The following is a 23,324-nucleotide window of genomic DNA, read 5'->3' as shown; positions in this document are numbered from 1 at the left end:
GTTGTAGCCTGTCTCCCTAACTGTGACATCTAAAGTTGTGGTTTTTCTGAATACATGTGTATACATGCAGCTTGGGAGTCCTACTGGACCCAGGCCTCACTCTGGTATCTCAGGTTGAGGCAATGGCCAGGAGTGCTTTCTATCAGCTTCAGCTGATTCGACAGCTGCATCCATTCCTTGAAGAGGACCACCTCAGAACAGTGGTGCACCAGCTGGTAACCTCCAGGCTTGACTACTGTAATGCGTTCTACATGGGGCTGCCTTTGTACATAGTTCGGAAACTTCAGTTAGTTCAAAATGCGGCAGCCAGACTGGTCTCCGGGGCAACTCGGAGAGAACATATTATGCCTGTTTTGAAACAGTTGCACTGGCTGCCGATATGTTTCCGGGCAAAATACAAGGTGCTGATTATTACCTTTAAAGCCCTAAACGGCTTAGGTCCAGTTTACCTCAGAGAGCGCCTTCTTCTGCATGATACCCACTGCATGTTAAGGTCATCTGAGGAGTTCCGTCTCCAATTACCACCAGTACGTCTGGTGGTGACTCAGAGGCGGGCCTTCTCTGTAGCCACTCCTAGATTGTGGAATGCACTCCCTGCAGAAATCCGTAATTTGAACTCTTTATTGGTTTTTAGGAGAGCCCTTAAGACCTATCTGTTTGTCCTGGCCTTCCAGGGTTTTTAAATTGTTTTAAAGGGTTTTAATTGTACCTGTTTTTCAAGATGTTTAAATTGCTTTATTGTTTGATGATTTTGGTATTTTATAATTTTTAATTGTTGATTGGTTTTAACTGTATTTGTTTTATTGTAAACTGCCCTGAGCCAATTTTGGAAGGGCGGTATAAAAAATGAATGAATGAATGAATGAATGAATAAATAAATAAATAATATACAGACACACAAAGAGATTTAAATGTTACAGGTATGAGATGGGCTACTTCAGTCACCAGCTTACAATCAGATGAAGTTAGTCATGAGCAGTATCGTTGAAATTAATGGGACATGTTTATTTGTATTAATTTCAATGGGAGTACTCATGAGTAACGTAGTCTGGATGTAAGCCAGTGACTGGAGTAGACTGTCTCATAAGTATAACATTTAAGTGTGTGTGTATATATCTATATATAGACATGTGTACACACGCATACACAATCTCTGTGGGGTACCTGAGCTGAAGGTTTGCGACATAAGGGGTACATTTGTTTTAAAAGGTTGGGAACTCCTGTTCTGAGGATGTGCCAAAATGTGATTTGGCATCCAAATTGTGGGAACAATCTCTTTATAATGGAGGGCTTCCACACAACCCCTTTAACATGGAGGAGAGCAGGTCCATCTCTGCTCCTCCTCTGCTCACCACCTTTGGCGTACTTGCAGTGCTCCCCCCAGCTATCAGTGCATGCTGGTGGCACTCTCCCACAGCTGCCCCCACATGGCACTGGCACACAGAGGCCATTTATGTGCTGGCACCACACGCGGGCAGCTAGGGGAGAGCACCGCCGGTGCGCACTGATAGCTGGGGGAAGTGTCACTCGTATGGCAATAGCGGTGAGCGCAGGAGGAGCAGGGATGGACGTGTTCTCCTCCGTGTTAAAGGGTCTGTGGAAGCCCTCCGTTTTAAAGGGATTGAGCCCGCAATCTGGACGCCAAATTGTGTTTTGGCAAATCCCTACCCTGTTCTAGCGCTTCTAGAACACCTGGAAGATGCATTGAGCGGACAGATAGCAATCGACACCTGCACCCCACAGCATGCGTCTGACTGAGAATGGACTGAACATGGAAAGGATTGTCTATTATAAGAAAGTTGCTACAGATAAATAAAACATGTTAATATTTCAGGACATGCTGCTTCCCTGCAGACTGCAGCAACGCCTTGTCTGATATGAAAAACTAGAGCACTGTTTAGTGTCCTGTAGCTTGAGTGCTCTTTTATTTTGCCTTCTTACAATTTTGGCTACCTAATGTGTGTTTATAGCCAGACAGGTTTCTGCATGTGTGAGGAAATTTCCTACCAGAAACTAACCATACCCCTGTTTGTTTCAGTTGTTTTCTGTGCAATGTGTAAACCACCAACAGGCCTAATGCATTACTCACTTTGGGGCCTATGAAGCCTATCAGCAACACTGTGAGGCTTCCAATGTCCCTTGTTATATGGTGATTTGTCTTTTCTCCATCTATAAACACAAGGGACTCTGGGACTTTTAGTTTTTAAGAGAGCATGTCACACAGGGATGCATAAATCACTCTGTCTCTCAAACTACAAATCCTAGAATTAACTCCACAAGCACATTCTCTCTACACACATAAGGGTCCTGGACTGGCCCACCACTCACAATTCAGAATGTTGCTTGTTCTGCTTCTGCCTGGCTCCAGCAAATCTCACAGTGGAGACCCCTATAGGTAGGATATAACTTTCCGTAAGAAACCCCAAGTATAACCTACAGTTAAGGCTTTGATTTTCCCTCAACTCCTGGGAATAGGGTTGCAGCCTGGGCTGGCGGCCCCACTGGCCGTCCAGGGCTTGGTAAAGTGTACCCTTCACCCGTACTTGGGCCCTGAGTGTATAATCCACTTGTTTGCAGCTTACTCCAATATTTTGCTCTAATATAACAAAACAAAATAGCAACCATTGAGATGACCATATGCTTAACTCCCAATAGGTGAAATCTCTGCAGATCAAAGACAGCTTCCTGCACACAGGTCAAATCCAGACGTCAAAAATTGTTGAGAAAGGTAAGTTAGAGGCAAAATTAGGCCATAAACACACTGCATCTGTGAAAAATCACTCTTTAATTTTTGTGATGTTTCTGCACCTAACCTTTAGAACTCTGTTACCTGACGGTATTTCTTTTTTCATTTGAACATGTCACACAAATGTGACTGCTTTGCTCTCCATCTCCTTCATAATTTGTGCCTTCTAACATTCAGCTATCTCTGTTTGGGAGACTGAAATGTCCTGTTCATTCTCTTTCTGTTGCTGATCAGGTTTCAGTGTGAAATTGTTGAACTAGAACTTATCAGCAAATTTAATTCTGTTCAATTGGAACTCCAGGTTTCTTTCCCACTACAAGTGTTACATTAGAATACCGCGTTAACTACAAAGATTGTATTATAGTGGTATACTATACTATTATAGTATAGCACATATTTACATCTATAATAGTATTATATATACTATAATCTATATATGTGGTTGCTAAGAGATGACAGCAACTTGACGGCAATTAATCAATCTATCAATATACTCTTATATAGACCACATAAACAGCAACATGTTTATGCTGCTACCGAGGGCTTTGGAAGAGCAAGAGAGCATCTCAGGATAAGTGTCCACTGGCATTGTTATGCAAAACACACACACACACACACACACACACACACACACGTAAGGGAAATGATGGAGCTGTGAGGTGGTCCCACTGTGGGCACGAAGCTGCTGTCAGCACACCAGCCAATGGGGCCAACTGGCTATGAAATGCAAAGACCGCAGTAGGTCTGTGGCACTTCTATACATATCCCAAATGAATACAAGAAGAGAGAAACATATTTACACCTATAATAGTACTATATGTTCTCTCTTCTTATCTTGTATACATTTGGGATATGTATAGAAGTGCCACAGACCTACTGCTGTCTTTGCATCTCATAGCCTGACATGCTATTGCCATTGACTGACAAGCTAGCAGCAGCTTCGTGCACACAGTGGGACCACCCCTGCAGCTCCATTGTTTCCATTATTATTATTATTATTATTATTATTATTATTATTATTATTATTATTATTATTTATTCGCCTTCTATACCGCCCTTCCAAAAATGACTCAGGGTGGTTTACAAAGAGAAATAATAAATAAATAAGATGGATCCCTGTCCCCAAAGGGCTCACAATCTAAAGAGAAACATAAGATAGACACCAGAAACAGTCACTGGAGGTGCTGTGCTGGGGGTGGACAGGGCCAGTTACTCTCCCCCTGCTAAATAAAGAGAATCACCACATTAAAAGGTGCCTCTTTGCCAAGTTAAGAGATGCATCTTCCTATATCACTGCTGCCTGATATAGGTGTTTCCCATAGTTTTTCCCATAGTTTGGGAAACATACCAGCGGGGAATTCGGACCAGCAACTTCTGGCTTGGTAGTCCAGCTATTTTCCCACTATGCCATTAGGTGGCTCAGATAAGTGTTAAATAATTGTAGGTACAAGGTGAATTAAAGCAGAGGTAGTTGCTTAAGTGTAGTACAGCAGGAGTGTAAGGAGGCTGGCAGCGGCGGCCTGTGTGCGGCCGCTGCCGTGGCCCCCTGACTCCACCCCCGCACCTGACATCAGACACAGGTGCCCAGCTAGCCACGCCCCCGCATCTGATGTCATAAGGGGGGGACATGGCTGCATGGCCCTGTTTGGAAGGGAGATCGGCCTGCGCTGCACTGGGCAGTGTGGGCTGGAGCGACTCTCCCTGTCTTAAAGGCAAGGAGATCGATCGGCCCCGCTGTTTTGGCAGCGAGACCAGGAGCAGCTCTCCTTGCCTTTAAGGCAGGGAGAGTCACTCAAGCTGTGCTGCCAACGTAGCGTGGGCCAAATTTGGCTCTAAACGGGGCTTCACGGCCCCATTTGGGTCCGAAATAACACCCCGGCATCTGACGTCAGATGTGGGGGGCATGTCTGGGGCCACGCTCACAGCCCCTGATTGGTGGCGGCCCGGGTTCTTTGAATCAGTTTGCCCAATGGTGGCTCCACCTCTGTCATACAGGACCAATCCCATTTCAGCTTTCTTTCCTGACTTCATAGCATTCTCACATTATCCTCCTTCCATGCACTATTCTTAGAATACAAACAAGGAGTCCATAGGTGGTTGAAGGCATAGTGAATCACAAAACCCGCAGCTGTGGGAAGGAAGAATAATTTATATAGATAAGGATTTGTCAACGTATGTTGAATTGTCACCCCCTTGTTCTGTTTTTGATAGAAAAGCAACGATTTAATAACAGTTGGTGCAGTTGGCTCCTTAGGACAAGTACACATGCAATGGAGGATTTTTCAAAATTGCTATGAGGGAGGAGGAGGTTAATAACTCACACTTCATATAGGCACAGGCCAGAGAGGTAATGCCTAAACAAAGGCACTCATTCTTCTGACTGAGTTCTGGTGGAACCTGCCTGTGTCACTTGGATTACAGTCAGATGGAAACAGAAAAAAAACAAGTAGAAGAAAAATCTATTTCGAGCTTTGAGCGGTGCTTTTTAGGGCTTAGGACTCTTTGCTTATGCTTTACTTAAAGGGCAGATAAATATATTTAAATGTATAACGTGAAGTGATAGGACATCTCTGATCTGGCAGACTTTGGAAAGTGTCGAGCACATAGAAAATAAAGCTATTACAGGAGGTAAGAGGGGGTGGGGCGGGATTAAGAACCAGTTGTGTGCCTACTCACTGCTAGGATATATTTTGCCTCCAGAAAAGATCACCCTTAAAGCTGATGGTGCAAGAGATAACTAGAGATTTTCCTTAGATGTTCCTTCCCTTGATGGCCAAACAATATAAAAGCATACTCTGGATGCTATCATCATTTGAAGTTAGGTTAGCAGGTACAGGGCCTTCTCAGTACTGGCACCTGGCCTCTGGAATTCCCTCCCTTGGGAAATGAGTCTGACTCTTCTATTGTTATTCTTTGATGATTTGTAAATATTGTCTTGTTGAGCTGAGCTTTTAGTGTTGAGTAATTCTTTCACTGTGATTATTTTAGTGAGTGATATTTCTATTGCTGTGACTGATTTGTTGTTGTTTCTAATACACTAAAATTTCAAAAATGTCTTGAATCAACCACATTACAACTCCTATTGATGTTCCTGAGCATTAAGCAAGGATTTTCCTGATTTAAAAACTTCCAAAGTTTATGGAAAAGAAGTAGATTCAAAATGTTAAATCTAGGTACCACATTCATTGTGCTTTAAAAAAAAAATTCCATAATAAATACATTTTAATTGCATAAATATCAAAAAGCAACTTTAAAAAAAAGTAACACAAGCAATTTGACTTTTTGCTCACCATATGTAAGGCAGTTTGCAAAAAGAAAAAAGAAAGAAAGTTGTTTTTTAATTAGAAAAATTATCCTTCTCTGAAATAATGTTATTCTGGGAATTTCCCATGCGCTTCTCAAATTACATAGAGCTGAACAACAGGAGAAATTTGAATGGTAAGAACTGTAGCTCCTGAATAACCCTAAGTGAAGCTGTGGGACTTCCATAATTTGGGATGTGGTTGAAATTGAACAGTGTAACCTGCTATGGAGAACAATTCAAGGAGCATAGAGTATTTTCCCATAATATCTATGGTTTTATGATATAATGACTTCTTGGAATTTCCTGCATCCTATTTCTCAGACTTATTGATTCATTGCATATTAGTATACAAAAACTCTGCCATCTACATTCTACTGACTTTCTTTCTCTCAGTTTCATCAGGAGGGTGTCTCTCCAGTGTATTTGGACAGTGTTGTGTACTGGTGTGAGTTTTGCATTCAGTATGATAAGTGGGCTTTGCAAATCTTATCGCTGGCGTGGCCCCCGGTGTGAAACGTATGAAGAAAAATGTGACCGTCGACAGGAGAAGCGTGAAAACCTGCGCAGAACAAATAACATGACCATGTGCCGGTTCATGAGGAGATGCCACAGAAAAGAAGCCAAGGAGTCTCTTCCAAGCCCCCGACAGATAGAGTTCCTCAGGAGAAGAAATTTAATAACTGAAGAGTCACTAAGGAAAGTGAGGTTGCCTCCTTGCACAGACACATCTCTGTTTCTTGAGGACCAAACAGAAGCTTTGGAGGGGAGATCAGCTTGGACATATTTGAGGTCATCTCCTACCAACCAGGTAACATCGGAGGACAGGAAAGAAGGGCTCCCAGGCAATCCTAAACATTTTAACTTGGAAATAATTCCTACTGATATCTGCCCTGACTGGTGCCTTCTTTGCTGGCCTTCTGATAGTTCTAAGGGCCTGACTTTTTTGCCAAGCCTTTCCCCAACTTTTATGATTATTGATGAATTTGTCTCTCCCTGAGGTTTTACTCTTGGTTCTAGCCTTTTTGTAAGTTTATGTGTGCTGTTTTTATGTTTTGTTTTAAACTATGTTATGAGCTGCCTTGAATTCTAATTGAAGAAATGTGGGACACATCTTTAAAAACAAACAAAACAAACAAAACAAACAAACAAACAAACATATATAAATATTCCCATTGCAAACCGGGCTGTTCAACAGAAGCCCTATAAGAATCACCTGTAAAATGAATTCTCATTCCAATGATACAATGAAAACAACAAATATTTATATACTGCTTTCCAACAAAAGTTCCCAAAGCAGTTTACTTTTTATGAATAGTTACTTATTTTATAAATTATTTTATTTATTTAGACCTATGAAAAATTAATTTTCAGTCACCCAGTCTTCAACATCCAAGTGATACCTCAAAGAACAAGTGGAAACAGATTGGTGAATAATGTGCCCAACCCAGAGAAAGTCAATTGCACACACATTCCATTGAATTCCAATGGGATATGTTAGTATTGACTGCTGGACCGGGTGTGGGTGGGTGGGTGAAGGCAGGAGAGCACCTACCTTCCCCCCAGACAATCCAGCGGCAATCGTAGCTATGCGGCTTGCATGCCTACATGATTGATGCTGCTGCAAACCGCACAACATCCTGGAGGCCAGGAAAATGTGTTCCAGCCTCCAGATAACTGTCAAGCGTGGTGCATTGGGGGATTCCCCCCTGAGTTGTGTGTTCTAGGCAACTGGTTCTGTGTATGCTCGGTCTGCATGCAGCCTGAGCATTCACACAACAGAGGACCTTGGTAAAAGCTCAGGGTAAATTTCTGGGCTACCTGGCAGGGCAGCGCTGGGATTGACCAAGCCTGAGTATGGCTGCTCGTGTGAACAGCCTCACTAACTTGATTTCAGTGGAACTAAAGCATGGGTTACTTTCTCTAGATCAGGGCCAATATGGAAAAGAAAAACAAATTATTATTTCATTTCAGATGTCTTCGAACAATTCCACCCTCCAGCTTCATCCCAAGTCAATACAGCATGGAAGCTTCAGTGATGCTTTTGCATGTGGCAAGTTGAAATCTTTGCCTGAAAACAAGTTTACTGTGAAAGTTTCCAAACACTGTAAAGGTAAGAGGGATAAAATTAATCTTACATTTAGCAAAACAATTCAGTGATGTTGTTCTAGGAACATAGGAAGCTGCCATATACTGAGTCAGACCATTGGTCTATCTAGCTCAGTATTGTTCACAGACTGGCTTCACAGACTGGCAGTGGCTTCTCCAAGGTTATAGGCAGGAATCTCTCTCAGCCCTATCTTGGAGAGGCCAGGGAGGGAACTTGGAAGCTTCTGCTCTTCCCAGAGCGCCTCCATCCCTTGAGGGGAATATCTTACAGTGCTCACACTTCTAGTCTCCCTTTCATATGCAACCAGGGCAGACCCTGCTTAGCTAAGGGGACAAGTCATGCTCCATTTGAACTGATTGCCAAAACCACTGGTGTTACAACATTTATAAAATTTTATATAAATGCTTTCTTTTAAAGACTATAATGAGAATATTTTTTTAAAAACCCTTTATGGTTTCCAGAAATTGAGAGCATCCACTAAAAATATTGTTCATTACAAAATACAGCAAAAAAAGTTAATCCCAATAATTTTTTTAAAAGTTAATGTAAATATTTGAGCCAAACATTAAAAAGCAAACATTTGAGCCAAAAAGAACAATTTAAACAGAAATGCCTGATCATATTTGACTCAACATTGTTCAAAATACTTGAAAAATTGAATTTTTAAATTCTGTGTTCATACAGGTACACAAACCACAACAGAGTCCGTTGCAGAAAAGAAAAACTCAGGGCAACAGACAGAGTAAGCAAGCACATATGCTGAATATCCCATTCTTTCCGGGGTTGATATTTTTCAGACAGATGTGAAGTATCTATCAGGCATTTTAAATAATGGACAGAATTTTTCATCTAGAAGTCTACTGAAAACCACCTCTCCTTGCTTTCACAGTCTGACTACATTCCTCATGTCCTGATTCTGTCCTCCACATAGCTTATCAAAGTCCAGCAATTTCTAGCATCAATATTAGGGATGTTCTCAAAGCGTTTCAACACCTGCTATTTCCAGGTGCTGAAACGCTTCAAGCCGCCCCAGCCAAATCTTTTTAGCTGGGGGAGACCAGGCACTTTAAAAGGAGAAAAGCAGGTCTTACCTGCCCCTTCACTGCTCCCGTTCTCTGCCACCCCAGAGCGGCACTGTTTATTTTAAGCAGCTGTTCTCTCTATTTGACCGACTGCAGTTTGCATAGAAACTGAAAGTTCCCTGTTCCCAGCAGAAAATGGCATCTGAGCATGTGCAGACGGATGCCATCTTGACTGGTCAGTGCTGAGTGTTCTGACCACTGGAAGTTCCCTGTTCCCAGCAGGAAATGGCATTTGAGCATGTGCGGACGCTATCTTGAGTGGTCAGTGATAAGTGTTCTGACCACTCAAGATGGTGTTCACACATGCTCAGATGCCATTTCCTGCTGGTAACAGGGAACTTCTTGTTTCTAAGCAAATGCAGCTGGTCAAACAGAGAGCCCGACAGCTTAATACAATCAGCACTGCTCTGGGGTAGGGGTGGGGGGCAGCAAAGGTGCAGTGGAGGGGCAGGTAAGACTTGCCTTCCTCCTTTTAAAGTGCCCAATCTCTGCAGCCCCGGATGTGCACGAAACACTTCATGCGCATCCCTAATCTATATCGGATGCCTTTAATTCATATGCCATACTGCACGCACATAAAGCCTCCTGTACCAACATGACATCCGTGCGTTTCAGGGAATATTCAAATAATGTGAAGTCAAACTATCCAGTCTCCCATCTCAAAATTCTTCCCACTTCATTGTGCTGCATATGTAGACCATGTCTTTGACAGGATCAAGCCAGAGGATTCCCTATAAATCCAATGCTGATTCCCTGTAAAGTGAAGTGGTGGAGGGCAATTTAAAGCACAGAATGGGCAGGCGAATCCCTACTCCCCACATGTACATTTGTTCTGGTCACAGCCCTACTGGCAAAAAATGGTCAGAAACATGGTTCTGTTTCCCACTGCACTGTTTTCTGCTAGAAGCACGCTATAAATTAGTTTGTTTTAAGGATCTGCTACCTGCATATTTAGGAGTGGAGTTTGGTTTTGGGTCATAGGATAATTCAAGAGGCAATTGACAGGAAATAGCCATCAACAGTTTGGGCATGATAGATCTCTCCTTTGGTTAGACCACTGGTTACCAAACATTATTTGGGATCCAGAGTAGGTCCAAGGTGTGTCCTATCTGGGACTTACTCTGTGCATTACTGTCCCTTACCACCATAGGGAAGATTCAGTAGGGGTAGAGGGACCCAATTTGTACAAATCACAAGTCAAGAGCCTGCATGGGTGTAAAGGCCACTTGCAGACCTTTATACTTACTGGCTGTGATCAACTTTCATCCCTCTATGGACAGAAACATGCAAAGTATGAAAAAGGTCCCTCCTTGGTTGGTTGCTAGATAGCAGTGACATCTGAAAAAGCGCAGCAAAACCACTTTCAGAGTGTACCTTGTGCATTTAACAAAGGCAGAAAATCCTATTATTGGGATCCCTTAGTAAAAGTGGAGGACCATGGGATCCCTTCTAGCCTTCTAGTTCTGTGGATTCTTGAATAGGGTGGTTTTTGTTGTTACTGTTGTTGCATAGGCTGTATTGATTATTATCCAGATGTTCTTATTGTTGTGGTATCACTCATCACAAAACTGACTACCTTGATTTTTGTTCTTTCTCTTTTTTCAGCTATGGAATAGCAGTTCTAGATAAAGTAAGAAAAACATGAAATGTTGATTGGGATCTTGTTTCCTTAAAACATTAACATCTGACATATTCTAAGCATCAGCCACAAACATAACATACCTTATGGTAAAAACCACAAGCAGCCCTTGAATTCGGTTATCATTTCTATATGACTATTCCCAACACCCTTCAAAACTACTCAACAGATTGCTCACCTAAATATAGAAACAAGTTGCCTAATAATTGGACGCTTTTTATATTCCAGAATAAATGAGTAATCTTTATGTAAGAGAAGGATTTAATTTTTACCTTTGAGAGCAAGTCTGTATACTCACATGCATATGAGAATGAATAATAAGATATTCTTATTGAGATTCTGAGATTCTTCTGCTGAGATTCTTGATTTTTCCGCTTCTGGGTATGGTCATGGAAGATGGCCCACCAAATGCTCAATAAACCTATTTTTGTCAGTGATGGACAAACTCTCCAAACAATTTGGAACTCAATTCCAAATTGCGTCAGCAATTACAAGCTTCTCTATAGAGCTAAAAATATACCCCTTTATCTCCAAGATTGTTACACACTGACTCATATTGTTGAATGTACCTTCTTACTTTGCCTTAACATTTCTTCTATTTCATGGCCAAGTTGTGGACACCAGCCTAAGTTCAGACAAAACTAAGCATACACATGCACACAGGATGATTTACTGGCTACATAGACAGGGCCAGGGATGCTCTTGAGCTTTGGGGATAAATTGAGCAGTGCAGGCCCTAAGCCTGCTCAGGGAAACTTCCCAACCCAAAGAGCCTATATGGCATACTGTATGCAAAAGGCTTTTACTGCAGTCTCTGCCAGCTGTATTTTCTTGACTCTGTAGCTTATAGAGAGACTTCCTTGTTCTAGAAGGAAATACTTTCCTTTTCTGCTGCCTGCCTGGGACTGCAAATGAGTCTCCAAAGCACAAGCAATAGTTGCAGGACCACTGAGCTATGTGGTATCCTGGCTGCTGGGTATGCTTGAGAGAGTTACATCAGTGCAATGCCACACGTTTGTGGATTACTCTATAAATGGTCTGATGTACCTTTGAGTTATCGAAGCATTTGACTTGAATCATTGTACAGTATCATGTACCCTTAGACTACATAGTGCCCAGTAACTGTAATATACTGTAATACACAGAATCTGCAGAACGTTTGGTCTCTCCGTTAAGAATCGAAACCAGTAGCAGCACCAGAAAAAAAGGGGGGGGGCATTGAAGGGACAAAGTGCATTTATGGGTGGACAAACTGTGTCCCACATATTAGATTTCTGAAACCAAATTGGGGGCGGGGGCAGGTGGGAGGCAAACTACTTATCTGGGGAGACCTCCCCCCGCCGCCGATCTGCCCTTGAGAAGCCTCAGTTTACTAGCTCGTAGATTGATACTCATAGCAACTGTTGTATTTCCTGTTCTTCTGTATTTGTTGGATTTTTGTTTCTGTTTTGTGGAGCTGCCCTTGTGATATGTTCTCTTGAATTTCCTTACCAAATGTGAAGTTTCCATGTTGAAACTCAATTAGAATTTCAAATGCATTTATTTCTATTTCAGGAAATAATTCAGCTTTCCAATTACCTCAACGTGAGTAATTAAAGCTAACTTGGAACAAAAGATGAGAAGTATTATAAATTGTCTATTTATTCAGAAATTTTATCCATCAGAGTGTTATGGGGGGAGCCATCTTTCCCCTTGAGAGACCTTTTAGGCTAGGGTTATAAAGCAGGCAGTTTCCCAGAAAGTCAAAACCACAGATTTAAAATCCTAATAAAAATATATTTCATTGAATACAGAGCAGATTGGACATGATAGAACCCCATAACAAGAGGACCATAATAGAAGCTGAAAATGAGACACTAAATAGGAGGTATCCATGTCAGAGTGCTAGGAAAATTACCTTTGAGATTTTCCATAGACAGGTTTTGCTTTTGCCTTCAAGGACTTACTGAAAATCTTATTGGCTTAAATGTTTACCCACATTTGATGCCAAGTACAGGTGAAACTCGGAAAATTAGAATATCGTGCAAAAGTCCATTAATTTCAGTAATGCAAATTAAAAGGTGAAACTGATATATGAGACAGACGCATTACACGCAAAGCAAGATAAGTCAAGCCTTAATTTGTTATAATTGTGATGATCATGGCGTACAGCTCATGAAAACCCCAAATCCACAATCTCAGAAAATTAGAATATTACATGGAACCAAGAAGACAAGGATTGAAGAATAGAACAATATCGGACCTCTGAAAAGTATAAGCATGCATATGTATTCAGTACTTGGTTTGGGCCCCTTTTGCAGCAATTACTGCCTCAATGCAGCGTGGCATGGATGCTATCAGCCTGTGGCACTGATGAGGTATTATGGAAGACCAGGATGCTTCATTAGCGGCCTTCAGCAATTCTGCATTGTTTGGTCTCATGTCTCTCATCCTTCTCTTGGCAATGCCCCATAGATTCTCTATGGGGTCAGCTCAGGCGAGTTTGCTGGCCAATCAAGCACAGTACACTGTATACTTTTCAGAGGTCCGATATTGTTCTATTCTTCAATCCTTGTCTTCTTGGTTCCATGTAATATTCTAATTTTCTGAGGTTGTGGATTTAGGGTTTTCATGAGCTGTACGCCATGATCATCACAATTATAACAAATTAAGGCTTGACTTATCTCGCTTTGCATGTAATGCGTCTGTCTCATATATCAGTTTCACCTTTTAATTTGCATTACTGAAATTAATGGACTTTTGCACGATATTCTAATTTTCCGAGTTTCACCTGTATGCCATCTGTTTTACACACTTGAATGACCGGAAAGAGTGCTACAGGGGAAAGATGGCAGATTGAAGCTTTGTATGTGATATATAACTTGTTGGAAAAGAATAGATGCAACAGAAAGGGAAGTAGCATTATACAGAAAAAATGTGTACACTTGCACAGGAATTCAAGAGAGTGTAGCTCAGTGGAGATCATCTGGATAAAAATAAATGGAGAACTAACAACAACCGTAGGCGGATTAAGGTATAGGCAGTGGAGGCGTCTGCCTATGGCGGTGAAATTTGAGGAGCAGATTGCCGCTCCTCAAATTTTGCCATGCCTCTATGGGGCAGTGGTAGCTGTGGGGAGCAGGGGCATGAGGGGGAATTCCCCCCCCCTTTCCCTATAAAAATTACCACTGCCGTGGCAGGATGGAACACAGTGTTGATGTTTGGCTGCAGGAAGGGTGGAGGGGGGGGGGGCGAGGAGGCACCTTTTAAAGTGCCATATAAATAACTCCTCCACAGCAGTGGCCAGCGGCAGCCTGGAAGCCCCTCCCCTCCAGTAACATTATCCCTCACCAAGGGGGCATCACCTGGTTCACCACTTGGCTCCAAAGCCAAGCAAGCTCTCCCTCTCATTTCCGGCTGCGTTTGCTGCTTGAACTGAGGAGGAGGAGAGCTCACACGGGCTCTCTGGAGCCCGGGGCCACACACCCTTTCCATGCGATGTCACACGCATGGCAGCGTGGCCTCGAGCTCTGGAGAGCCCATGTGAGCAATCTGGCCTCCCCCCTCATTTCAGGTAGCCGTTTGCTGCCTGAAATGAGGGGGATCTTGCTCGGAGCCGACCGGTGAGCTCGCCCCCTTTGTGAGGGATAATGTTACTGGAGGGGAGGGGCCACTGGGCCGCCACTGGCCACTGCTGCAGAGGAGTTATTTATACAGCACTCTAAACGTTAAAGAAAGGGGGTAACTCTTTCCTCCTTGTCCCCTCCACCCTCCCTGCAGCCAGCCACCAACACTGCGCTTCGCCCCATCCCACCATGGCACTGGCGATTTTTATAGGCAAAAGGGCCCCCCCACCCATGGCAGCAAACTCCTCTTTGCTTCTAGGCGGCAAAGAGGTTAATCCGCCCCTGACAACAACATTGTGGTTGGAGTGTTTGCTGAATTCGTGCCACAGAAGAGGTGTGGCAGAGGCACAGGAAGAGAGCTCCTTGGGAGTCAGAGCCAGCTCAGGAATCAGAACTGGTGACCAAACACTGGAGCCAGTTTCCTCATGCTTCCTTTTGAAAAAGCTCCTGGGATGTTGAGGGCAGCTACGTAAGCAATGCAGCAGAATGGATTAGGTAGCCAGTTCTGACAGTGCTTTACGGAACTTTTATATAAATTTGATGGATCTGTTTTTCCCCCCCTCACCTTCAGGAAGCGCTACATCGAGAACTAGTGCTGAAACAGAAGATGGTTATTTTGCAGGAGCTTCTAGCCACACTGCTACAGGCAGCAGAAAAGTCTTGGAAGGTACTAGATGGCCACCCTGAGCTTCCTAGTACAGTATTTGTACCTACGCAGGACTTGTATTTTGACGAGTGAGGCTGGGGGCTGCCCACATGCATCAGGGAACAGGATTTCTGTTCCTTTAATGTTTGTATAGAAAAGAACATTTCAACAGGAGCATTTCCAGATGGGGGGGTGCATTCACCCTCCAGATTTACCCTCCAGATCGGCCAGATTTACCCCAAAGTCCCTGCAAGCTTTCGGGGAGCACTTCACACACAATTCAGATGTTTCATTGTTTGTTAGAGCAGAGCCCAATTTATGTCCAGGGTTAAAAAATCCACTTTTTATGTTGGGTTTCTTGGGCAAATTCAAACTCGCAGTAAAGCCCCACAGTAAACCCACACTCTCTGGGAATGCTCCAGGTGTGGCTTTTCTCACCACTGTCATAAGCGATACCAGCCAGTGTTTTCTCTTCTAAGCCTATGTTCATGGCACAGCGAGTCCCACACGCCTCCTTACACAAATAGACATGTACACCGTGGCTCAAATCTGTAGACCAGTTATGCAGTGCCCCTGCACTTCATTCATCCGGTATGCAAAAACAACGCTTCTGCTTTGCAGAGCCCAATACTGGCTGTGAATAGACTTTGTGTTAGAACAGCAGTCTGAATAGCTGCAAAAATGGTTCTTAGGTTCTGTGCAAGGTAATCCTATGCACTGAGTTCAATAGAACTTACTACCAAGTAGGCATGCATAGGGTTGTAGCCTCAGTCACATTTAAGGCAGGGATGGGCAGTTTTTTGGGGGTTTTTTTAACTTGAATTCAGAGGTTCACCAATGGAAAACAGTGGCTCAGGGAGGGCCACTGAACGTACCCTCAAAATTACCAACGTACCAGGAGGGCCACTGAACGTACATACAGACAGAATATACCCTCAAAATTAAGAAATGGACCGCCTCTGCCCAAGAATTCATTTTCAGTACCAGAACTGAGTTCACAATCATTTCATGCAAAATTCAGCCCTGGTTTTACCCCATATATTTGTTTCAGCAGCCTGAATTAGGGGAGAAATGCCTTTTTGGTTTTACTATTGTCAAGCAATTGTGAGCCAGAATCCCTTATTGAACAACTACAAATCGCCCAGAGATCTTTTAGTAGACCACAATCCACCTTCTGAACTGGCTCCAAGTTACTTTACTCTCAGCATACACGCATGCCTAACTAGATCCGCTGTGTTGTGCCTCTGTGCACTCTGCTATAATTGAAAAAGGGTTTCTCTGCCAGAGAGAATTCCCAACAATAAGTACCATAGTCTATCACAGTTGGGTTGGAAGGCTTGCTGATTTTCAGTGAGACCTCAGGATTTTAAGGCTACAGACAAGCAGAACATTTTCAGAGTGATTGTGCCTTTACTGTTTTGGTAGCTGAGCTCTGGCCTCAATATTAGCTTTGATTTCTGAATAACCATATTATAGATAATGAAGATAATTAAGTAGGCTGGGAGTCTTGATTCAGGATAGTCCTTGCAGGCTGGGACTTTTGCACACAGCAGGCTTTACTGCGAGTTTACTGCGAACTTGAAGTTGTCCCCAAAAACCAATGCAAGAAGTGGATTGTTTAAAACCTTGGATATAAATTGGACTACACTCTAATGTGCCGCGAAATACCTGAATTGTGTGTGAACTGCTCCCCGATAACTCGCAGGGACTTTGGGGTAAATCTGTTTAACTGTTTAAATGTTTTAACTGTTAATTAGTGTTATGCTGTTTTTATAGTTTTGATTTTAATTGTTAATTGATCTTAATTGTTTTTACTGTAATGTAAACCACCTTGAGCCATTTTTGGAAGGGCCGTATATAAATCAAAACAAATGAATGAATGAATGAATGAATAAATAAATAAATAAATAAATCTGGCCGGTATGTGAATGCACCCCCTCCATTCCAGAGGAGATGCAAGTTAAAGGGCTTTAAAAGCCCTGTGTGGAAAACTTCCTAGGGGCATTTTTAAAAGCATTTAAAGCCCAGGTGATGTATGGATTAGTACTGGAAGTGGGAAAATCATTCTATTCAGTGGCTGACATTTTATGCAGTGCAGGTGCTTCAGAACCACCCATGCTGCTGCATGTGTCTAAAGCATCACCCTTGCTGTTGTGGGACAGCCCTGTTCTGCTACTGGATAAAATTGAGCAATCATAGTTGTGTGACACTACATCCATTGGAAATAATGGTCATAGCATTGCACAACAATGACTGCAGTTTTATATGATAGCAGAACAGAACTATTCTTCAACAGTGCAGGTGGTGTGTTACACACACACACACACACAGTGATGCAGGTGGTTTTGAACCACTCATGTTATGCTGCGCAATATGTCAGCCGTGAATTTTAAAAGGGAAAGATCTCTAAATGGCAGGTAACTTCTGAATGGGGGAATTGGAAACCTTATATTAATTTCCTTTTCCTTTTTAAAGAGCCATATATAATCCCCGCTGGTACTATATCTGGCAGCAGCGATATAGGAAGATGCTGAAAGGCATCATCTCATTCTGCGTGGGAGGAGGCAATGGTAAACCCCTCCTGTATTCCACCAAAGAAAACCACAGGGCTCTGTGGGCGCCAGGAGTCGAAATTGACTTGACGGCACACTTTACCTTTATTATTATTATATACATCCATGTGTATATGCATACCCCTTATTATGAATAAATAAATAAATAAAATGACTAAATAACTAACTAACATTTTTTTAATGTAATGCTGTTCCAGGGATATTCAGGTGTGCATGTATTCATGGCTCTTGTGATGCCCCAGGCACTGACCAATAGGTGCTTGTAACAGCCATACATATTGTATGTCTTATCAATGAGGCTGTATCTCCCTTCTGAGTGGAATAGCTGGGTTTTCATTAGTCCAGTGAAAATCATATTGAAAAACAGCCAGACCAGTTTAACTATATCCTATGATGGGTCAGAAGAAAAGTATACTCTATTTGCAGTACTGGCCCAGAAAATAGTATGTCTGTTTCAAGCCTCGATGGCTTTTCAGAATAAGACTTGGGTGGTGTTGAAAGCTTAGCCGTTAAGAAAGCACTTCATGCAGAAAAAAGCCCCTTTGCAATGCAAAATGGTTTGCTGAAAGATAAGATCAGCATGAGCTCTGTCAGAACAGAAAAGCCAAATAACCTGTACTGCTTGAGGTATTGTGGTTTGAGACTTCCGCTGTGAAACATTTCTGTCAAATCTAAGAGGAGCAGGGGGAAATAGCTTGACGTGCCTGGCAGGAAGTAGCTGTGAAACCTCAGCTTAGCAACAGGTGGGTGGGCACTTTGTCTCTGAGCACTTCTGCTATAGAAAATAGATTCCACTGCATTGTTTGCTTTTAGTTTTGTAACAGAGCAACAATCTGCTGCTGAGGTTTCAAAACAGAATTTAGATTAGATCCTTAAGGTTTGTCACTGGGAATGTAGAAGGAGAGATACACTTTTAAAAATTTATTTTAAGAGCCTCTTCTAAGCCACAGGTGACACTGGCATATGATAATTTCAGGGTTTTAAAGTGGCTCAGAGAAGCACAAAGAAAGAATTCTGACCATGGGTTAGGCATTGCATTTTGGCTTTTTGAAAATCCCGCTTTAAAAAAATTAATTTCTGTGCATTGCATTCTTACATTTACATGGAGCAATCCAGGCTGTAACCATTGTTTGGAGCCTTCACCGCAGACCAGGGCAAATTCTCATATGTCTTATCTGCTCTAGGATATAATACTGCTCTTATCTAAAGAATGGGGCGTAACTGGGTGCAGTCAGATTAAAAAGAAAGCCAGGAAAGTCTTATCATGCTCAATAGCCATATGCTGTTTTTCAGTATTAGCCTCAGATCCCATCTAACACCCCTCCCCATCCTGACCACCCATCTTTATTATCTTTCTAACCTTCCCTCTAAGTAGGATGACATTCAGTGTTGGGTTGACCACCTAGCAGAGTAACTTTGACAACAGGGCTAACAATAAAAACCTCTTCACTGAGTTTGTCTTCCTGTTTGTGATAGAGAGGCAGGGTTTTCAGGGAGGACTTTAGGAACTCCAAAAGAACATAGGGAAGAAACTGAAACTATCTTCAGCCAAGTCAGGAGAAGTCAGAAACCGGTTCGTTCTTGCCTTATTTCTGCTGCACCAAGTCAGAAAGGTTTGGGCCAGAAAGGCAGTAGCCTGAGCATCTACCTCTCAGATGCTCTCCACATGTGCTGCAAAGACATCTGTGCCTTGATTGAGGTAGCTTTAAGTCCCAAGGTTTTACAGAGAGCCTACAAGCCACCTAATGGCGCAGCAGGAAATGACTTGACTAGCAAACCAGAGGTTGCCGGTTCGAATCCCTGCTGGTATGTTTCCCAGACTATGGGAAAGACCTAGATTGGGCAGCAGCGATATAGGAAGATGCTGAAAGGCACCATCTCATAATGCACGGGAGATGGCAATGGTAAATCCCTCCTGTATTCCACCAAAGACAACCACAGGGCTCTGTGAGCGCCAGGAACCAACACTGACTCAACAGCACACTTTACCTTTACTCTACAACCCTTAAGGGCTTAGTGGTCCCACTGTTAGGCTTACTCCACTATAAGTGTGCATAAGATAAGATTGCAGCCTTAGAGCCCTTTCTCATGAGCAATGAGAAAAAGCAAAGTTAGCATGGAGGAAGCCCTAAAGAGCTTACCTCCCCACAGAAAAGCAACCGTGTCCTCTCTTCAGGAGGCAGTCCGCCTGCCAGAGAAGACTACCACCTGCTGCCGGTAGCTTGGAGGGCTGTGGTGCCAGGATGCGTCACTCCAGCCCCAGGAGCTCCAATAATGCACCGCATGGGTGCACAGTGCATTATGGGGATCCCCCCTCCCCTCCTCAAAGCTGCCCAGGATCTCCTCAGTCTGCCAGCCATGGCTGCAAGCAGAAATGAGGTTAGGAGAGCTCTCGCTCTCCTCACCTCGTTTTGGAGGATGGCTGCCTAGGCGACTTTGCTGCTGAGGTGCTGCCAGGATCAGGCTGATCAGGCCTGATCCCGGCAGAGTGCACACACACACACACACACACATACACACCAAAAACCAGGCTGGGCTTCCTTAGCCCGGTTTTCAGTGCACTTGTGAATAGCTTCTTCGGCATCCTGGAGATGGGAAAGAAAGTTACTACCTTTCAGGAATAAGTATTTGCCTTCCCCAGCCTATAGAAACAAGATCTAACCCAGTGTTGAATTGGGTTCTTGTGACAGAAAGCAGAATAAGAATGCAAATAAATAAAAGTAAAATAAAATATACTCCTACCTACAAGAAGCACAAAGAACTTTCTGTTCTGTTCTATTCATATTAATGATCTCAAGATCTTATGTCACACATAGGAAAGGTAAAATGACAACCTTTTTGAGAAATTAGATGAAATTATGTCTTCTATCATTTTCTAGAAGATTCTGTCCAAAGTTTCACATACTTTGTATTAATAACTAGGGAGTGCTAGATATGGAAAAGGGGAAAATATAAACTTTGGAGCTGATAGCATTAGTTGAAAAGGTTCAATTAACTAATTAACTCCATCATTCTTTGTGATGAGAAGTTCTCAAATTCTCAAGTGGAATTGGACTAAAGTTATAGGAGGAAATAAATCCATTCCCATTATTCTTTTTGCCACCTTGAAATTCCTCTTTACCACTAACTCTTTGGCCATCTTTGTTAACACAATTGTCAGGATCCAACCAAAATTAAAGAGTTTTAATTTAAGCACATTGATATCAATAGTAAAGTAAAGCATATTATTATTATTATATTTGTTTGATTTTTATACCGCCCTATATAAAATCTCAGGGCAGTTTACAATGCTTCATTCCTTACTATTTAAATCATTAGAATTTAAAAATGCTTAACTTTGGCAGGATTGCACCCATATTCTGAAAAGAAATGCTAGAAAACATGAGTGAACCAAAGCACAGAAGCAATGTACGGTATGTTCCCCCCACCCCAACTTATCTTTGCAATCTAGTAATTCAAAATGTCCAACTATGTTTTTCTGTCAGGGTCAACTAAATGAAGACAAACTCAAATGCAGATTGAGTATTTTGGAGAATCAATTGCAGATCTGCGCTCAGGTAACTGACTTACAAAGAGAAGGCCTATTTCTCAGATCGTAATAGTTTGGGGTACTTATATTAGGGATGTGTATTCTTGGGGCTGCTCTGTTCACCCGACACTAGTGTATGGCTTTTATCCAAGGGCTCTTCCAGGGATAGTCTATTTCTGTAATGAAGTTGACATCAGATATGGTACCACATGCATTCAGATGTGGGAAGTCATTCTGAAATATTACCTCAGTAGGCAGGTAGTGATCTTTTGGTTCTCAGGGTCTTTCCATACAACAATAAAGAATGGAATATGCAAAGCTTTGATGCAAGCCAAGTTTCAAGTGTGTTCTTATTCCCTGTGCACTTGTTGTTGCAGGTGCTTCCTAGTGCATTATTGCTCTCTGTACACACACTGAGCAGGGACCTTGTGCACTTTTTGCAGCTCCACCTACTGGTCAGCTCCTGCATTCCAAGAAAAACCTCTGATTTTTCATTACCACTTTTGTGACATCTGGGGGAAAGGGCGGGTAGTTCTTATCAAAATGCAAGGGCTGGCCAGGAAGTGATGTAAAAATCATATGAGGTCCCTGCACTGTAGGTGTAGCAGAGGATAAGATTGCTCCAGGAAGTAGTGCAGAAGACTGCAGCAGCATGTGTACAGGAAGTAAGATTGCACTTGGAACTTGCATGAAAGCTTTGAATATCCTGCACTTTATTGCTGTATGGAAAGACCAACAATCAAGAAATAGACACAAGAGAGACAGCAGAAGAAGGTGAGTGGAGGGCAGGCAGGATAAACAAGAATAATATGCTGTTCTTTCATGTATGTTTACTAAGGCAGTAGGATATGGGGTGCAAGGGGTTGTGCCATAGCAATGCAACAATGCAATAAAGAGATAACAGTTGAACAATAATATCTTGAACAATTATGAGACTAGTACTTCTTTTCCTTAAAAGTGAAATTATGAACATTTTAAAACCATGATTACAATTTTTATGAGGTCACTGTGGCCACGTAACATGGAACTGGAGTTTAAGGGGCCAGAGGTTGTCTTACCATTACGTCTGAATGCATGCAACTCCAGTTCTGTGATGCAAGTGCCCTGAGGTTTTTCTCTCTGGAATTCCAATTTGAACCCTTGGGTTGTAGTGAGTTTCATCGCCCCAACCTGTTCAATGCAGCCTGAATTGCATCTGAATTCAGTACTGCAGTCTTCACTCCCTTAAACTGGAGTTGAAAGAGGAAGATCCTCCCTCTCTTCAGCTGTGATTGGCTGTGACGGCTGTCCTTCATGCAAGAAGGAAGCCTGAACAGCCAGTTACCCCTCCTCTCTGCAGTCTTGCTGACTGCAGAAAGAGTGCTTTCTGTTACATCCAAATTCAGACAGGAGAGTGAGGGTGGGTAAGGAGCAGAACCACGGGTCTAATGGACCCATGGTTCTGTGTTACATCAGAATGTTACCTGTGAGTTGAGTAAAGTATATTTATGGGCTATATCTGACCTGGAGATTGTCAGGAGAGTGTCAGGAGCCTTCTTGTGGAGTTTCAGGGGTCTAGCATCCAAAATCACGATCCTTCAGAGCAGGGTCATGCAGGCTGATTAGACGCGTTGTCTCCAGCGGTCAGCCCCAAGCACAAGCTGCAGAATGTATAGCCAACAACCAGATGCACCCAATCCACCCCTGGCAGCTGCCCCAAATTCAGTCAGTCTCGTGCTGCCTTTTTGCTAATAGCCGGCTGCTTTTCTTCAATTCAATCACCTGTCGCTGATGCTTCTCTCACCTACAATGTCTAGGAGACAGTGGTCGTTCCTTCTCTTGCCCAGACTTTGACCCTTCCCTCAAAAGATCCTTCTGCCCCATTGGCTCCTCCCGCAGCAACCTCTCACCCTGACCTGTTTCAGATGCCTCCCCGCTCAGATTGCCAACCCCCCTCATCTTCCGAGTCCTCAAGTGGGGGCATGAAAGGTTGTCCACCCCTGTTCTCTATTGTAGGAAATGCAGTTAAAATCTAAATAGCTTGAAAGGATTTCTATAGATGGTGGAGCCATCTAGTTTTCATCTTCAGTTTATGGAACTGGGGGATGGGTTGT

At 42.8% G+C, this 23,324-nt stretch overlaps 1 protein-coding gene across 9 annotated transcripts in view; it reads left to right on the top strand.

Annotated features, from left to right (window-relative positions):
• The window catches only part of TRAF3IP3 (TRAF3 interacting protein 3), a 59,103-nt gene that overhangs the window by 10,013 nt on the left and 25,766 nt on the right, over nt 1-23,324 (top strand). Inside the window, exons 1-9 of one of the 9 annotated variants that reach the window (XM_053244795.1) lie at nt 2,224-2,395; nt 2,656-2,728; nt 6,453-6,858; nt 8,022-8,160; nt 8,842-8,899; nt 10,845-10,869; nt 12,433-12,462; nt 15,055-15,150; nt 21,188-21,259. In XM_053244795.1, the coding sequence (XP_053100770.1) occupies nt 6,514-6,858; nt 8,022-8,160; nt 8,842-8,899; nt 10,845-10,869; nt 12,433-12,462; nt 15,055-15,150; nt 21,188-21,259 (765 nt within the window). In that variant the 5' untranslated portion in view covers nt 2,224-2,395; nt 2,656-2,728; nt 6,453-6,513. Of the gene's footprint in view, nt 1-2,223; nt 2,396-2,655; nt 2,729-4,383; nt 5,375-6,443; nt 6,859-8,021; nt 8,161-8,841; nt 8,900-10,844; nt 10,870-12,432; nt 12,463-15,054; nt 15,151-21,187; nt 21,260-23,324 lie in introns of those variants that run through there. The other 8 variants (XM_053244793.1, XM_053244797.1, XM_053244794.1 and 5 more) reach the window with 8 other exon arrangements.

This window comes from Hemicordylus capensis, chromosome 4 (genome assembly GCF_027244095.1).
Source record: "Hemicordylus capensis ecotype Gifberg chromosome 4, rHemCap1.1.pri, whole genome shotgun sequence".
NCBI lineage: Eukaryota > Metazoa > Chordata > Lepidosauria > Squamata > Cordylidae > Hemicordylus > Hemicordylus capensis.
The sequence above is the reverse complement of the archived record's forward strand: the minus strand, read 5'-3'. Positions and strand labels throughout refer to the sequence as shown.